General features: G+C 34.8%; 1 protein-coding gene across 8 annotated transcripts in view; it reads right to left on the bottom strand.

The window, feature by feature from the left end:
* The window catches only part of KDM6A (lysine demethylase 6A), a 200,434-nt gene that overhangs the window by 21,957 nt on the left and 159,236 nt on the right, over window positions 1-19,241 (bottom strand). For 7 of the 8 annotated variants that reach the window (XM_021079778.1, XM_021079779.1, XM_021079782.1 and 4 more), the window contains 8 exons: window positions 15,630-15,759; window positions 14,215-14,324; window positions 13,385-13,589; window positions 11,359-11,423; window positions 11,211-11,285; window positions 10,554-10,702; window positions 3,309-3,423; window positions 326-513 (listed from right to left, as the gene is read on the bottom strand). In XM_021079778.1, the coding sequence (XP_020935437.1) occupies window positions 326-513; window positions 3,309-3,423; window positions 10,554-10,702; window positions 11,211-11,285; window positions 11,359-11,423; window positions 13,385-13,589; window positions 14,215-14,324; window positions 15,630-15,759 (1,037 nt within the window). The remainder of the gene's footprint in view (window positions 1-325; window positions 514-3,308; window positions 3,424-10,553; window positions 10,703-11,210; window positions 11,286-11,358; window positions 11,424-13,384; window positions 13,590-14,214; window positions 14,325-15,629; window positions 15,760-19,241) is intronic. The other variant, XR_002340583.1, reaches the window with a different exon arrangement.

The following is a 19,241-nucleotide window of genomic DNA, read 5'->3' as shown; positions in this document are numbered from 1 at the left end:
AGAAAAATTCCAAAGAATGAATAACTGCTCTACTTTGCTTTCTCCCATAAAGGGTTTCCTTTGTAAAACAAAACCAAGCACTCTAAAAATTATAAAAGTATCCTTTTTTTGTATATAAAGACATAAATTTGTTATTTGCTGAGATCTATGGTTTTGGATTTCTATTTGTTAACTTGAACTATCTTTTACTACAAATTAAAACTGTACTCAAGGAGACACTCTTCTTCCAATTTTTAGTAAGTTATATTCTTAGAAAAAAAATTAACCCATTAGATACTATCCTTTATAAATGAAACTTTTTTTTTAAACATATTCTTTAAAATACCTGTAAGTGGACCAACATTCCAGGCAATGTTGTTGCACCAGCCAATAGCCTGAACCCAATGCACAGTGCCTGCGTTTATCCAGACCAAATCTCCAGGTCTCTGAATAAACCTATACACTGGAACATTTGCTTCATAAAGATCTTCAAGGTTGGGCCACCAAGAACCCATTAAGAAATTCAAATTATTTCTGAAATAAGAAAAAATATTGCAATGGATCAAGTAATTTAATAAGCTCCTTATAAGACTGGAAGATGATACCAAAAGTTTAAAAAAATGCTTATTCATTACATTGAAACTTGTTTATATAAATAAGAAACTGCAGTATGTAAAGTAAAAATAATTACAGTTAAGTAGTAGTAAATGACTTAAGCAAAAATTAGTATTACTACCTTCAGCTGACTTTTCAAAGATCTAGATGAAGTTGAAAGCTACTTTAAAGTAATATTTATATATATTAACCTTTAATTTCATTTCACTAAAAGCTCTTTTGATTAAACCCTTCTCCTTGGAGTACCTAAAGATCTCTAAAAGGTAAATGGAAAGTGGAATTAACATCAATCAAGTCATTTAAATCCAAAAACAGGAATGCTATGTCAGGCATAAGTTCAATTTCTGAGGAAAAGTTGAATAGAAAACAGAAATGGTCTCTACTGCTGTTTTGAATCCTAAGCAGTATAGGAGGACAAGATGTCAAATCTCCATAGAGTTTTGATGACTGGTTGACTAAAACTATGCAACTGAAAAAAACTTTATCAAAAATGAATGCTCACGTAACATGCACAAAAAACTATCAGCATCACCACCACCAATAGACTTGGGAAACATTCTATATAGATCATATTACTAAGCTTTTTCTTTAAAATCTAGCTCCTTCTTATTCTACTTCTTCATAATATAAGATGAAGTATTTTTTAAACTACATACGGTGTAGAAAAACTTGTCTATAAAGCCAAATAAAGTTATAAACATAAATCCCCGTCCTACCTAACGTATGTGTTGTCACCATAAAGTTGAAGAAAACTTTCTATCCAAAAGCAAACAAGCAATCAAGTAAGACCAACAAATAATCGACAGTTAAGTTAAAAAAAAAAAATCAAACTTACAGAAAGTAAGCATCTTTTTATCATATAGTCAAATGAATGGTTATTTCATAACAAGTATTATCCGAAGTCATAAAACATACTAGAGAAATGGTCAAACCAGTTAACATCAAAAGCAACAATCCAAGGGAATTCCCCTGTGGCACAGTGGGTTAAGGATCCAGCATTGTCACTGCAGTGGCCTGGGTCACTGCTGTAGTGTGGATTTGATCCCTGGTCTGGGAACTTCTACATGCTGAAGGAGAAGCAAAAAACAAAACAAAACAAAACAGCCAAAAAAACCAGGCCAGGGATCAAACCAGAGCCATGGCACACAACACTAAGTAGTAACAATCTTTATGAAACAAAATTACACTGAAATGCTGAGGATGCAAGTGCTATTTCCTCAACTTATAACCCTTCAGACTTTTAAAAAGTATCCCCATGTTCAAGCTTTTTAGACATCATCTGCCTATTCCAATTACCTTTATTCCCAGGTTACGACTCCATTCAGACAGGAAAGAAAACTAAATTCTAAAAATAGTCAATTCCTACTCAGAAATAATGAACAAGGATCAGTCTACTGCAGCTGCAATAATATATTACTATCTCAAAGTTTAAGAAATAAAAATATTTCTTCAGTACAATGGAGATTTCCTACTTGACACTGTTCTTTCTCTGTTACCACCAGACTGATGGTCTAATATAGATGAAAGCAGATCAGGTTATTTTATCAGAGCATTTAAAACTTTAAAATTCCACATCTTGGGCTTTTTTACATTAAAGGAAACCTATGTGTTAAACAGCAAAGGCAAAGGCAACTGTATTTATACTTTTACATATTTTACAACTGCATTTATACTTCTTACCCAAGACATTTACAGCAAAGATCCTTTTACCCCAAATTTAAAAATTTTAAGTTCATATGTGTATAATTAGTTTTCAAAGTCGTATGTAAATGTTTTGGTCGATTTTTGTTCCCCTCTGTATTTTACTGGACTGAGGAGGGATAACAGCAAATGTATATATAATTTATGTTTTTAACCATAATAATTTTCCAATCTTATTACTAATGAAAAATACTTAGGTAATGAAGTATTTTTTAAAAAACAAAACAAGACAAATAATTACATTTAAATCAATGAAAGGAATTTCAAGGTACCCTTTAGCACGAGATAATTAAACAAATGAAGAGTTTCTAGTTAAAGAAAGGAACACTTCCACTATGTGATTTCTTTCAATTCTAGGAAACAAAAATCTTAAGCTGTTGTTTAAATTTTATAAAGTTCCTTTATAGGAAATGTTGCTAACATAGTTTTAAAAAGAATTTATATCATGATGATATTGCAAAGAGTAATACACTCAAGCTTGAGTTATTAACAACCTATGAGGGTGCTCAATTATAGAATTCCTTCCACTTCTAAAACCATTTACAGTAAAACAATTTTTCTTAGAATACAGATCTTTCACATGAGCAAGTATTTAAGCATCCTTTGTTTAATTAACCCAGTAAACAACTCAACTGTCTTTTTTTTCCTTTTTTTTTTTTGAGGCCGCAACTGCAGCATATGGAAATTCCCAGGCCAGGGATCAAACCAGAGCCATGACACACAACACTAAGTAGTTATGATGCGAGCCACAGGGGAAGACCCAACTCAACTTTCTATCCTCTCAATTCAAGACCATTACTACTGCACGGAGTGGTTTCAAGACATCCTTCTCAAAGTATTCCCAATAACGCAAAATAATAGGTTTGGAATCAAATCATTTTAAATGAATTTTCTGCTGAATGGTAAGTGAAAAGTGATGACAGGCATTAGGACATCCAGCTTTAGTAAGTTGCCCTATATATACAATTACTGTTTTGAATAATTATGTTTAAAAAATTTGTTTGAAAACCTACTTTTCACAGAAGTCATTCAGAACACCCCAGTAACCTTCAGGAACAACAAACCATTCACAGTCACCTGGACCAATATTTATGTTAACTGAACAGAAATTGTTGTTTTCTTGATGACCTGAAAGGTGAAAAGAAGAAAAATAATCAGCATGCTATAAATTCTATAGAAAAATGTCTTTAGAGAAGAAACCTTAGAGATGTTCAACAGAAAATGCTCCAGTGGTACTTATTTATCAGTATCACATTTTTGTGTCAAGTCTAGTTTTACAGCTGAGTTTGGTCAACTCCTAACTTATTCAGGAAGAGATTCTGTGGAAGACCATCTAAATTATGGTTAAAAGCTTAGGTTCTGGAGCCAGGCTCCTCGGCTTAGTCATTATGTGAACCTGGGCAAGTTTATAAACCTTTCTGACTCAATTTCCTTATAGGAAAGATTTGATGATAATGATTCTGATAAACCACTGGACTGTTTTGAACAGTGCCTAATACATGGTAAATAATACATATTAGCTACTATTGATATCATTACCACTTCTTCCTTGTAAACTAGTCCCCATTTCTCACTAGTATTAGGACATCAGTAAAGAGGCAAGAAGTCTGATTTCTGAACTGTAGCTTCAGGAGTGGTGTCAACAAAAACGCCAGAGCAGGGAATTTGCCAGAAATTAAAAACAAACAAACAAACAAAAACAACACCACCCAAATAAACAACAAGCAAACAAAAAACCTTGTAAAAACTGTCAGCAAGCAACCTTACCAGAAATCTGGACAACAGTCAAAGGTTTACAGTTATCAAGAAACTGTCTGACCACAAGAAAGGCTCCTTAAATGCAGCATAAGATCCTTACGTTAAGTGTGGCAGTGGACTTAAAAACAGTCATTTGTATTCCTAGTGTGTGTGGCCCTTGCTCTAGAGGGAGCAGAGTAGATCTTGTTCCCAAAGAATTGTGTTCTTCTGTTTTGACTAGTCTACATTTTCCCCAAAGACTGACAGAAGGGACTTATCCTTGTTTCACCTACCTCAGAACTCCATCAGGGCAAGTACTGCAATGGAAGAGCATTTCCCCCCGACCCCCACCAAATATTTCAAGACAAATGAACAGGCTGATGCTATCAAGAGCAAAAAAGAGAACAAAATAAAATGAAAATAAACAAAAGAACCAGCTGGGGCAAAAAACAGACATGCCAAAAGCTTGGAAGGAAAAGCTGGGGAGTGAGATTTTTGGGGAATAAAGGCTTTGAAAAGTTTCTGTGTAATACTGTAGAATTTAGAAGCCCCATGAATACCTAGGGCAAGAGGCTTGCTCAGAAAATAACCTAAGACCATAAACTTTAATCTCTTGCTGATCTTTACACTCAGTGCAAGCAAGAACGTAAAAGCTAAAGTACATTTGTAAGCAGCATGGCTAAGTGTATGTGTGACTCAACATGGAGGCAATCCTCAAAGACCTAGAAAAGTCGTTTTTCTTCTTTCTGGTATTTCCCCCACTTTTCTTTCTTTTCGGGGGTGGGGGGGAACACCAGAAGTCTAAAGAAACCTGTCATGTCACTGCTGAGATAATTAGTGGAATAGAGACTTCAGTGCCCACATGTGACAAGAAATGCAGTCTTTGCAAAAAATAGTGTGGAAAGTCACTAAACAAATAGACAGCTGTAGCCTTTAACAAGTAACAATAACAAACCCTAGAAAGGGAGGAGAATCTGATTTTTGTAACTGCCGCATTGTAACATTCAAAATGTCAAAACACTAGCAGAATACTATATTAAAGGGACAGAAACTCCAGGGACCATGCCCTAAGGAAAAAAAAAAAAAAGTACTCAAATATTAAGTCAGTTTTCAACAGAAAATTATGAATTATGTAAAGAAACAGAAAAGTGCTGTCCAGTCACAGAAAGGGAGGAAAAAAAAAGACATTAACAAAAGCTATTCCTGAAAAGGCAGACACTGGACTTACTAGATAAACACTTTATATCAACTATCTTAAAATATGTTTAAGAGCTAAAGAAAACCATGTGCAAGAACAAAAGGAAACAAAGAGAATGATGAAAAATTATCAATGAAGAGAGAGAAATCATAATAAGGAAATAAAATTTTGAAGCAGGAAAATATAATAACTGAAATGAATTCACCAGCTGGTTTCTCAACAGCAGATGTGAACAAGCTGAAGAATCAACCAACTTATAGATAGGTCAAAACTATCCATCCTGGGGAGAGGAAAGAAAACAGAATAAAAAAAAGTTAATAAACCCTAACAGACCTGTGGGTCAACATCAAATATATTAACACACGCATTGTGGGAATCTGAGAATTAGAGAAGAAAAGTGCAATAAGAACATCTGAAGAAATGATAGTCAAAAACTTGCCAAATTTGACAAAAGACATGAATCTATATATTCAAGAAGCTCAAGGAACTCCAAAGAAGGATAAACTCAAAAAGATCCACCCTAATCAAACTGTAGAAAGCCAAAGAAAATCCTGAAAGCAGGAAAAGAGAAGCCACTGTTACATACAAGAGATTGTCAATAAAATAGCTGATTTCATATCAGAAACCATGGAGGCCAGAAAGCAATGGGATAACATATAAATTGCTGAAAGGAAAAAAGAGGATTTAACTAAGAATTCTCTATCTGGCAAAAACCATTTTTCAAAAATAAAGGGGGAACAAAAACACTCCCAGAAAAAAACAAAAGCTGAAGAAGTGTGTCACTAGTCAATCTGTTCTATAAGAAATGCCAGAGTTTTTCAGGCTGAAATAAAAGAATACAAGACAGTAACTCAAAGCCCTATGAAAAGATAAAGGACTACAGTAAAAACAACTATATAAGTTGAAGCCTCACACTTTCCAATTTTGAAACTTATTTGAAAGCTAGAGTAATCAAATCAGTGTGCTACTGGCACAGAGACAGAGATATAAATAGTCTTTCTAAGAAATGACAACAGGGACAACAGGATAGCCATATTAAAAGAATGCTGTTGGACCCCTGGCTCATACCATACACAAAAACTCAAAATGGATCGATCAAAGATTAAAGCATAAGAGCTAAAAGTATAAAGATCTAAGAAGAGGAGTTCCTGCCGTGGCTCAGTGGTTAATGAACCCGACTAGTAACCATGAGGTTGTGGGTTTAATCCCTGGCCTTGCTCAGTGGGTTAAGGATCTGGCGTTCCCATGAGCTATGGTGTAGGCTGCAGACACGGCTCAGATCCTGAGTTGCTGTGGCTCTGGTGTAGGCCGGCAGCTGTAGCTGATTCAGCCCTTAGCCTGGGAATCTCCATATGCTGTGGGTGCAGCCCTAAAATCTAAGAAGAAAACATAGAGGCAAGTCTTTACAACCTTGGATTTGGCAATGGTTTCTTAGATATGATACAAAAAGCATAAACAACCAAAGACAAAGTGAATAACTGAACTTGACCAAAACTTAAAACTTTTCTGCATCAAAGGATACTATCAAGAGAGTGAAATAACCTACAGAATGGGAAGAAAGACTGCAAATCACATATCTAATAAAGAATTAATACACTCTTACAGCTCAACAACAAAAGGACAAAACAACTCAGTTAAAGAAATGAACAAAGAACTTGAACAGACATTTTTTTCCCAGAGCAGATAAACAAATGGCCAACAAGCACATAAAAATGAAAACCACAATGAAAAAACATGTCACATCCATGTGTCAGCCATAGTGGAAAATAATCAGTGTAGGTGAGGATGTGGAAAATCTGGAACCTTTGTACACTGCTGTCAGGACTATAAAATGGTGCAGCTGCTGTAAAAAACAGTAGTCCTCAAAAAGTTAAACAAAGAACTGCCATATGACCTAGCAATTCTAATCCTAGGTACATAACCAAAAGAAGCGCAAACAGGTATTCAAATAAATATTTGTACATGAATATTTACAGAGATGTTGTATTCACAACAGTTAAAAAGAGGAGAAAGCATCCCAAATGTCCCTCAACTGATGAAGGGATTTAAAAATGTTCTCATTCATACAATAGAATATTATTTGGCCACAAAAAGCAATGAACCACTGAGTTCCTGCTGTGGCTCAGTGGTAATGAACCTAACTAGTACCCATGAGGATGCAGGTTCGATTCCTGGCCTCACTCAGTGCGTTAAGGATCCAGCGTTGCTGTGAGCTGTGGTATAGGTCATAGACAAGGCTCAGATCCTGTGTTGCTGTGGTTGTGGTGTAGGTGAGCAACTGCAGCTCTGATTTGAACCCTAGTCTGGGAACTTCCATATGACGCACATGAGACCCTAAAATTCAAAAAAAAAAAAAAAAAACAACAAAGGGAATGAGCCGCCGATACAATATGGATGCACTTTGAAAACACACTAAATGAAAGGACCTAGACACAAAAGGCAACACATTGTATGATTCCACTCATATGGAACATATAGAACAGGTAAATCCATATGGCCAGAAAGCAGAATAGTGGTTCCCAGGGGCTGAGAGAAAGGGGGGAATTGGGATGACTACTTAATGCGTATGGGGTTTCCTTTTGGGCTGATGAAAATGTCTTGGAACTATACCAAAGTGATGGCTATACAGCACAGTAAGTGTACTGTAACTGAACTGCACACTTTTAATTTTTTTATGTGAATTTTACCTCAAAAAAAGAAAAATGTAACCGCTTTCGTCAGTCTGTGCACACCAAACCATACCCTGAGTCTCTTACGTATTATAGTATAACGTGAAGATAATGCTCTTAATACTTACAACTGTCTCTCACCACAGGTAGATGGCTAGAATTGTTCATGGCATGCGCTCTAAACAAAATTTAGCTCTAAGAGATTTTGGGACCCATTATCTAACTAAAACTATTGTAGAATAGAGCCTGAGAGCATCTCTAGAGTTTAGAACACAGACTGATCATAAAGTCTATTAAAGCAGATAATACATTTATTTAGGTAACTCTAGGAACAAAGTGTTTTGACCCATAAAAAAGTATTCAAAATAATTTTTGATACTGAGTTCCTTTTAATACTGAGTTGTTACTGTCTAAAATAGTAACCACTTGAAATATGGTAATGTGAACTGAGACGAGCAGTAACTGCAAAATACATACTGGATTTTGAAGGCAACATTAAAAAGGGGGAAGTCCTAATAATTTTTATATTGATTACATATTAAAATGATAATATTTGGATATAACTTGGTTAAATTAATTTCACCTATTCCATTTTACATTAATGTTGCTATAAAATTTTAAGTCATACATATATGATTTGCATTATATTTCTATTGGACAGCACTACCCTAAGGGAATTCTTTAAGGTTCCATAGGACACTTTTGAAAAATTAATACCTTGTATATAAGCCAACAAAAAAAGCCCTAACAGTCTATACAAGTGACAAAGAAGTGATCCATCAAGTCTGCTTTCCCCTTGATTTGTAATGAAAAACTGCACTCTTTGATGTGGTCCTAAGACTTGCATAAAATAATTCAAACTAATGAGAAGTTTCAGTTAAAAATGAATTTTTTTTTCCGTCTTTTTAGGGGTGCACCCATGGCATCTGGAGATTCCCAGGCTAGGGGTTGAATTGTAGCTGCAGCCACCAGCCTACACCACAGCCACAGCAATGCCAGATTCGAGCTACGTCCGCAACTTACACCACAGCTCGCGGCAACACTGGATCCTAAACCCACTGAGAGAGGCCTGGGTTTGAATCCGCAACCTCGGAATTCCTAGTCAGATTTGTTTGTGCACTCCCTAAAAATGAATCTTAATAGAACCAATCATACATAAGAAAAATGAACTCTAGAGAGTTCACATAACTTCTCCTTGCAGCATTTACACATCAGTGTCTAAATGACAGAATGGGGAACAGATAAGTCTTCTGCAATTTATTCCCGAACTGTCTCCACTTTATCCAACTACAGTTAAAACATCACAGAATTGGGCTTCCAATGGCCTGAGGACAAAAACTATATAGCCTAATGGTTCTAATCCTGGCTGTAAATTAAAATCCTCTAGAGAAACTTTTTTTTTTTTTTTTTAAATATTGATGCCTGGATTCCAATCTCCATATATTAATCAACTATTTATTTTTTATAAGTTTACCAGGAGATTCTAATGAGCAGCTAGGCCTGGGAACCACCAACCTATTTTAATCAGAAACAAGCACAGGCCTACTTCCAAACAATTTTTTTTAGCTACAATTCAAGAAGCAGTTAATAAATAAGGAAGCAATCTGGTCTTCAAATCATGGCAACAGACATACCTGAGGGTGCTATGCAGCCTGGAGGTACTGGTATGGCTAAACTCGTTATTACCAAAACTCATTCTAATTGTTAAATATTTTGAATGTCTCCTTATCAAATTTCATGTCAATCCAAAGGAGCACAAATAAGATGACATATTAGTGTTGGACAGTATTTTAAATCTAAAACCAGTTTATTTCATTTTACAAAGAAAAAAAAAAAAACATAGACCCAGAGAAGAACTGTGACTTGCCAAAAGAAACAAGCCTAATTAGTGGTAAAGTCCAGACTAGAAAGATACCAGGATGAGTCTAGTAATGTTTCTGCATCAAGTGTCGTTGTAGAGTGCACACTGCTACTCAATTAAGAGGACTGCAACCTACACTTTCTTTTTAAAATGAAAGAATGGAACCAATTTTAAAATGCATTATCCTATGAAACTGTGTGTACATACTTGTGTGCTGGGGAGTAATATAAAATATATGTCTTATTGTGATTGCGGTAAAAAAATAAGTGTAGGAAAAAGATTCCATCACTCTGCTGTAGATGGGATCGAAAACAGTCTTTGAAAAAAAAAAAAAAAATCAAAAAAAGGAGTTCCCACTGTGATGCAATGGGATCGGCGGCATCTTGGGAATGCTGGGACACAGGTTTGATCCTGGTCCGGCACAGTGGATTAAAGATCTGGCATTGCCACAGAAGCTGCAGCTTGGATCTGATCCCTCATCTGGGAACTTCATATGTCACAGGGCAGCCAAAAAAAAAAAAAAAAAAAAATCAAGGAGACTTATTTTCCTGGGGATGCTCGAGTGACCCCTTTACCAGATTAAACTGCTATTGTTTCAGGGATATTATAATTTTAAAAAGATACTACAAAGGGGAAAAAAATCATAATAATCTGAGCCCAGTTAAAAGAGTCAAATCTTATAACAGAAACAATCTTTTCAGTTTCACTCACTACAAGCGGGAAGAATCCAGTTCTCTTTTGCATTTCACACTTTGACCAATTTGATTTTCAGTTGTTAGCTCATAAAAGTTACCTGGTGTTCTACTTCCTGGAACCTTCATGTACAGTTGAACTGTGTTCATACCCAGTATGGTATGACCAACGTGACTTAGAAGATTTCCTGCTGATACAACACGCACAAAAGCAGGAAGCTTCGTCAGCTCATGTAGCTGCAACTTCCACCTGCAATAAATTAACAGATCAAGAGTGAAAACTCTGCTGTAAATATTTGTGGAAGTTAATCATTTCTTCAAAAACCTTGTGTTCCAATCAGAAAAACAATCAAATCAATACATATTTTGCTTCTGCACAGGAAACCCTTGAAGTTTAAATTTTTCCCAAGAAAACTTCCTAACAAAAAGAAGCATAAAAATTACTAAGTGAAAGAAAAATATCTGAATTCCCTATTTTTATAACTGTTGTATAATCCTATTTTATAAATACATTTTTATATAATTACACTAATATATATTTTATGATTGTGTAACTACATATAGTCAGGGTCTTGATGAAAATTTGTACAAGAGCTTTAAGTCAAAGAAAATAATCACAAAACTAATTTAAAACTTGTGTATCAACTTAGAAAAATGACAAGGAACAAAAGAGAAGAGGAGACTGTAGGTAATTCTCAATCTTGCAAATAAGATACCTCTTTGCATCAGTTCACAGAAATACTACCATAAAGACTTACTTTTTGTCATCAGATAGGTCAATGTTGGTCCCAAACTTTATGGTTTTAAAGGGTCCTTTCCGTCTCCTCCCAGAACTTAAAAAGAGAAACAGTATTAGAAACATGCCTTTAAAACAGAAGTACCAAGTGGACATTAAAAATGACTTACTTATCGGAAGACGTAGATTCACTATCTGAGTGGTCTTTATGGTGACTTCTTTTCTCATTTTCTTCCTAGAGATTAAGCAAAAATCATTCCAGTTTGGTATTTACTCTATAAGCAGCTATCCTTTCCATCATACAACTGAAAAGTTCCTATCTAGATCAATGATATTATCTGTCTCAAAGCTCAGTTTCTAAAGACCTCCTTCGCATGAAAATTTCTTCAAAGACCACATTAAATAGAAAGCCGGGAAAAGTCAAAGCTCAATGGCATGGTATTCAACATCCTCCATCAACAACAAATTTATTCCTAGTTCTTATTAATATTCTTCTGTAAGGGGAAAAACTACAGATTCTCATTCTTGTCCCATTTTAAGAGAAGAAATTCAAGGAGAGTTGAGAATCCTAAGAAGTATCAATCTTGATTAACAAATGTTCTAAACTAACGGAGGGATGCATGTGCACATGTAGCTATATATACATACGGAATACATATGGAAGGGTGGAGGGTTAGGATGGTCTCTATTCTTGATTACAGACAAATGGAAGAAGTTCTTCTGGGTTAAATCTTTTTGTACCACAACGAAATATACATGAATGATAAACATTTATAACATCAGTAAGGAAATTAAGTGCTGGCTAAATATAGGTGCTTTTCAATGCAAACACTGCAACTATTTATGATTTCTGTATCACAGACAGGCTATCTCTTAATACTGTCCTATGAGTTCTGAGTTAGCAATATGTACTAACATTTTGGCCTCTCTCCCCTAAATGTATATATTCTTTAAACATTTGTCAAATCGTTCACATGTAACGGTCCACGCCTCCAGAGGGCACAAAACGCCACTGTTTCTTTGGTTATGGATCCCTTCCCATTTAAATACTCTGCCTCTTTATCATCTCTTTTTCAACTCTTCTTCCAAATATTCCTTTGAAGATCTCTGAATCCTGCTTATTATCTATTATTTTCTGACCATATACTGCATGGAGTTAAAAGTAGCTCCAAAGTTTCAACCAGAAAGATTTATGCGGACAACAAAATCACTACAACTCATGAAAGTTACAGGATAGTTTTTAGAAGATGAATTTCTCTACAGGATATAGGGAATGGTAGTGAGAAAGGAACAGAGATATATGAATTCGCAGATAAAACTGCTGCCTTGATTGAAAATGTGAACTCAGGGCAGAATTTTAAACAGAGATAAGCAAATCTAATGAGTTACAAATTAAAAACTTGCAGGCACATGTTAAGTTTCAGTTGTGGCATATGTACAGAACAACCCAGTACAGGTAAGTATTTGAGGAATTTAATCAAGTAATTTTTATACATGTTTTACGTTCACTCTGTAGGAGAATTCACAAAGTTCTCATTTCAGTGCTAATGGAATGGATTGTACGAATGCTTCATTGCTGAAAGGCCTATGAATCTTTTAATGATCATCTGATTATTTTCCAAAGTTTTGTTTTTTAATTTTCCATATATTTTGAGATTATTTATGCTTCCCCCTGAGTTTTCTCTTTCGGACTGAGATGGGTAAGAATAATACTAATGCTTCCTAGGGGAATTACATAGCATGAAGCAAATTTGTGACATTGGTTATCCTCTAACAGCAGGTGTTCTCAAACAGGGGTAAATTTGGCATGTCCGGAGACACCTCTGATTATAAAAATGGGGCTGGGGGTAAGGGTGTACTATGGCATCTAGTAGGGAGAGGCCAGCGATGCTACTATTAACATCCTGTAATACACAGGGCAGCTCCCCACAACAAAGAATTATCCAACCCAAAATGTGAATACCCCAGAGAAGAGGGAGACATCTCATGAGATAGTAACAATATTTATTTTATCAACCCATAGGTTTGCTTAGACTTTGTACTAAGACTGAACTGGATAGCACTTAAGAGGATTTTATAAAAATAATTAGTAGTAAGTTGTTTTATAAGAATAATGAGAGACTTACAAAAGTAAAGTACTCTTTCAAATAAATAATATTAAAAAAATAAACTAATCTTCAGGAAGGCAATACTTACTCTCAGTGATTCCTGGAAAGAGGAGGCCTGGTACTGTGCATATTTAGCAATTGTAGTATGAGATCGATTACTTTCACAATGCCAGATTTTCTTTGTTCCAGTGGGATCCCAGTTTTCATCAGCTGGCTGTAACAACTGTGTCCTCACTTCCACCATATGTTCATTGTTAGCTTCTACCAAAGTTTTAGTAGAGAAAAGCCCAGGTCTTCATTAAAAAAAAAATAAATAAATGTAGTTACTAAATAAAAATTGTAACTGGAGCAATATTTCTAAAGTGCTTTTTTAAAGAAAAAGAAAAGGAAGATGTTTTATGGTGCTCTATCCAATTCCCCTAAAAGCCAACCGGCGCTTCTGTACATCCTGAGTTTTATGCCAGACTGGCACAACCATATACTGATGCCTTGGACCTAATCATCATGCCACCAACAGAGGGAGAATAATCAAAGGGCCAGGAACTGAAGTTTCGCTTGTTTCTCTGCAGGTGACAGTAACTACTTACGGGGCTAAGGTACTGATCAGTAATATCGAATTCTACCTATATTTTATATTTAAAATGTCTTCTATTAGTCAATCTAAAATTATAATTATATAACTGGATGAAAATAAAAGCTAAATTTAAAAACCAGCTAATTGCTAGTAACCAGTATCATCATCATATCTTCACGTTATAAAGAAGCAGTACATACACTCTCTCTCTCTCTCTTCCAGGAAAATATTAAAAAGAAAATGTAAAAAACTGTAAATGAATAGAAATAAGTTTCTGCCAGAATCTTAAAACTTAATAGATAGCAAACGAAATACACAAACTTTTCTCTTTTCTTATTTAAAGCTTACCCAACTTAAGAGCTCCAGCAAGGCCACGTATTACTGTAACAGGGTTGTTTGGATTTGTACAAAATTGATGTAATGGAGGAAAGAAAGCATCACGTTTATTTTCCAACTGTAAAATTAAAACATACTGTTAGAACTCCATAAAACAGACCTTTTAGAGAATATTATGCCAAATTTGCATTCATTTATTGCAATTGAAATAGGTAATGCATCCTGTGTCATTATTTCTACTTCATATTTTACAGCATTTTTATCACTCTTTTGATTCTAATTATAATTAGATAGTAACCACATATATTTCTCTTGTTCATTATATCATGAACAAAAACCTGGGGAAGATAAAACTTAAACTTCAAAGTCCAAGTGTTGTGTTCAATTCACAGAAACAGTAGAGTGGTGGTTGCCAGGGGCTGGGGAAACCAGGAAAAAGGGAGTTGTTTTTTTTTTCATGGGTATAGAATTTCAGATTTGCAAGATGAAAACACTCCAGAGAGCTATTTCGAAACAACGAGCACTTAACACTACTGAACTGTACACTTAAAAGTGGTTAAGATGATAAATTTTATGTATGCGGTTTTCCTTTTATCACAAAAAGGGGGAAAAAAATCAGTGTTTAAAAAAATATTACAAAATGAAAGGAGGCTGAAGAAGACAACCATTAAAGATAAATATTGGTTTTGCATTTTCTCCCCTCAGACCTCAGTTTAAAAGTTTTCTAAGTCCCTCCCAGTGTCTCCCTTACATACTAAAGGATTAATATGATAACATTTGGCCCCAGAGGGTGAAAATAGGGTCAAATCTCCAAAAACACTCAACAGTTTAAAATTTTTTCACTTAGGTTAGAAGTGGGAAGATGGAAAATATGAGAAGATGGAAGGAAGTGGGATGGAAGGACCTTTTCTGGAGAAATATAAATGAGTTGCTTTGATTGAACTCTTATCAACATCCTACATCAGGTATCTAATGTCCCTAATTTAAATAACCTGTTAAGCTTTTTAATGACACATCTATTGTCACACTTTTTTGAAGGTAAATAATATCATTTTGGGCATAGATGTATCAAACAGAATGAACGTTAAGTCTTTACAACTAGTAAAATGAAGGTTTAAAACAGAGCTTACTCCAAAAAAAATTTTTTTGGTAGCTTCTGCCTAATCTGCTCAAAACTGTGGGCAGTAAAAAGTATTTCTCATGACAGTGATGTAATCAGTTAATAGTTGAGAAGGCATGTTTTAAATGCTATATCAAAATCTTTTTGAATATCTCATTTCCCCCCCAAAAACATTCAAGCTGCTGCCAATAATATTAATGTTTCCTAAAGGGCATCCATATTGATGTAAAGCAAGATCTTATGAAAGACAGGAAGGTGCAAACATTGGTTTGATTTATTTCTAGTCAGTCAATTCAGACTCACATAAATACTAGGTGTAGGTGGATTCAACTTGTCCTTTGGCAAGGGAGGGTATGGTGAAGATGGTGGTCTTGGAGGCGGGCATTTATCCAATAAAATGCTACTGTTAGATAAGCCATTTTTACCTAGATTCCTTAAAAAAAGAAGAAGGGAGAATAAATCAGCTGTAATTTATTTTAAAAACAGGGCAAAAAATCCCGAATGAAGTCCTAATTAAGTTACCGGGTAGCTGCACAAATCCGTGAGATTTGGATCCACTAGGAAAAAGCTAAGAACAATGATTAATTTTAGTAAATACTTAGCTTAATTCCTCTATCTCCCATTGAAGAAAAATAAGAGAAAAGATACAACACATGAAATTATTTTGACATTCCTTATTTTGCTGCTAATTTTCCAATTTATTTTCTTTATCTGAAGAACAAACATAAACGCCAATTTTCTCTCCACCATCTTCCACCATCAGATTTTTTCCATTAAATGTTAAAACAATCACTTGATGAAAAAAGGTCTAGATAATAGTAAAAACAGAATATACTTCTCTTCCTGTGTCTCACCTCAGTAATTATAACTGTGACAGTTCCCAAACCTGAAAAGACCTTTTCCATTCTTTTCGCAAATGTGGAATTTTATGTGTAACCCCTTGACTAATAAAATTCAGCAAGACTGCAACCTACGAAATTTTATAGCCAATTATCTCAATTTTTTAAATGAGGCATATAGTTGCTATCCATTCTCTGACACTCTACATATAATTATTACTTACTAGTATTTGGTGGGTTTGGAGGTGTTTGTTTTTAGGTCATGCCCATGGCTTGGGAAAGTTCCCGGGCCTGGTATTTCTTTTTGATGAAGGTATATTTCTTAAACTATAAATTCTTAAAATATAGTAGAATTATTCCCAAACTGTAATTCTTTTAGCGTAAGAAAGAAAAAGATACTTGCAATTTCTTAAAGTTTCTACCTAATTCAGAAAATCAGCAAAATATAATTTTGAGGAGTTCCTATCGTGGCGCAGTGGTTAACAAGCCGACTAGGAACCATGAGGTTGCGGGTTCGTTCCCTGGCCTTGCTCCGTGGGTTGGGGATCGGGCGTTGCCGTGAGCTGTGGTGTAGGTCGCAGACGCAGCTCAGATCCCACGTTGCTGTGGCTGTGGTGTAGGCTGGCAGCTACAGCTCCGATTTGACCCCTAGCTTGGGAACCTCCATATGCCATGGGAATGGCTCAAGAAAAGGCAAAAAGACAAAAAAAATATATATATATAATTTTGAGCTTCCAATCATTTCAAGTTAACCTCCCTCACCCAATTATTACAAGCTCAAACATAACACGTTAAATTATCAGATATAAAATTTGAAAACTGTAATTATGGTGGGAGTTAAAAACTTAAATAACTTAAGAAGGAGCTAGCAATGTTTCATATAAATAATAAAGGTTTTGACACAAAATTAATTTTCCTTATTTTGCTATGTTTTTGGAATTTTGTAGCATTGGAAAAACCTTACAAATCACCTGTTTTGGTTGGCATTAATGAAAACAAAGGCTTGAGATTTCACTGTTACACACTTGAGATGTTACACTAAATAGCATCATGGGTGTCGCTTTTTAAATTTTCTCAACTCCATGTAAAACAAAAGAGTTCAAGACAGGTATCAAAGAAAGAATTAAGTTTAAAATAACTGATTTAAAAAAAAACCACACATGAAATAGTCGTTCAAGTGAAATTCTAAGTTCAACTAACGTCAAAGGTTAAATAAACGAATGCTCTACTCATTACCAGCTTTCAACATCTCTACACAAAGCATGAGCGCCTTGTACATTTAAAGAGAGACATACATTGAACTTTTTAAATTTAGGCATAAAATTGGTACTAATTTATAAACTCCATGGCAGCAGAAAGTACTTGGCTGAGACGAGTACAGAAAATACTCAATTATCATTAATCAATATAAGATAAAACATTCACTTATAATTTTCATATGAATAATTAGTTTTCATGCTGAATCATGTATCAACCATTCTTTAATTAGGGAATTTAAACACAATATGAATCCAAATATATAAAATCTGTTTGCCAGAGCAGGAGATGGAGGTAAACAATATTTTAAGGAATTGGACCAAGTATTTTTAGGATGTTGACCAAGTATTAAAACTGTACCATAAAGAGCATCCCATGCTAATTAAATGTGACAACAAAATTTAAGCTTCTACATTCTGGACATTGAGAAATGAGACTAGAAAAGAAGGTTTGATGGATTAGCAGAATTCTGCTTCTATCATTTCTATAGTTCTATAACAATTAAAAGAAAAACAGCAAATCATAAAGTAAATAAAACAATGAAAGACGGAGCTAACTTTACTTTAAAATAGAGAAGAAAAAAGCGAAGCATGCCTAAGGGAGCTGAAATTGACTTAGCCTTTGAATGCTGCAATTACAATTTTAAACCATAAAAGAAGCAAAAGAAAGTATTACAACCACCTCTTAATATTTAGCACTGACCATCCCCTCTTAACATGTAACACTGACCACTAAGACGAACTCAACAAGAGTCAGATTAAAAATAATACTTTAAAGACTAACCATGTATGTGAAAATAAAAGAGTAGTCAGAATACACTATGTAATCAATTCTATCTAGCAGTTTCTTACTGTATTCAAACACTGCATTCCTGACTACTGAGGTCAGGTCTGAAACAAATAGGAATTTCCCTTAATGAACTGAAGTAGGTAGTTGTCTATTCAGTGACTATAACCTTTTTCTACTGAAAATACTTATCAATCCTAATGCAAAGGACAGAGATGTGGATAACAGGGTTAGATTTTATCTTCTGAATATGTAAATGTCCAACTTTGTTTATAATACTTCAAGCCAAACAATGAAACTTTAGTAACTCAAAAGTGGAGACAGGTGTTGAGGTTAAAGAAGGTACTAGAAAGGATTTAGAGGCTATCCCCATTTTAAATCCTTTTCTCCCATTTTGAAACTCTTTCCCTGAGCAGAGTAGAGTAGGAAGAACTTAGTCATTGCCCAATTACTTTAAATATTGGCTTAGACTTACTTTCAAATTTACCCTCATCATTTGGTAGAGAAATGAAAAAGTGCTCTGCAGATGAACTGATCTACACTTTAATTACCTTTGGTTATGGAATTCCTAGACCAGAAACATTAAGTCTACTGCACCAATGTCACTTTCCCCTTCTAAGTTTTGGACCCCTGCCCAGCTCAGGACACCATCAACAGAAATGGCAAACAACATGACACCTGCCATTTGCCATCTTGACTTTTCTCTAAGCCTCAGAAAATTTTTACCTCCAATTTATCAGAGCATTTTTCTTCTTGTCTCTTCATCAATAAACCGAACCTTAGAATTACTGAAATAACACACGCAACCCCAGAGGTCCATAGTGTTCTATCTTTCTGCTTATATGTGTACACACACACGTATATATAAAAAATTCTCTGTAATAAGGCAAATTGTCTTTAAGAGTTAAAAAACTGAAAATAAATCTCTAAGAGAGTACTTAAAAATTCTGTAGTGAACATTCATACACACCTCAAAATTGAGACGGAAGAATATGATCTTAATATATTAAGAAACACAATCACACCTACTTAC

Source organism: Sus scrofa, chromosome X (genome assembly GCF_000003025.6).
Source record: "Sus scrofa isolate TJ Tabasco breed Duroc chromosome X, Sscrofa11.1, whole genome shotgun sequence".
Taxonomy (NCBI): Eukaryota; Metazoa; Chordata; class Mammalia; order Artiodactyla; family Suidae; genus Sus; species Sus scrofa.
The sequence above is the reverse complement of the archived record's forward strand: the minus strand, read 5'-3'. Positions and strand labels throughout refer to the sequence as shown.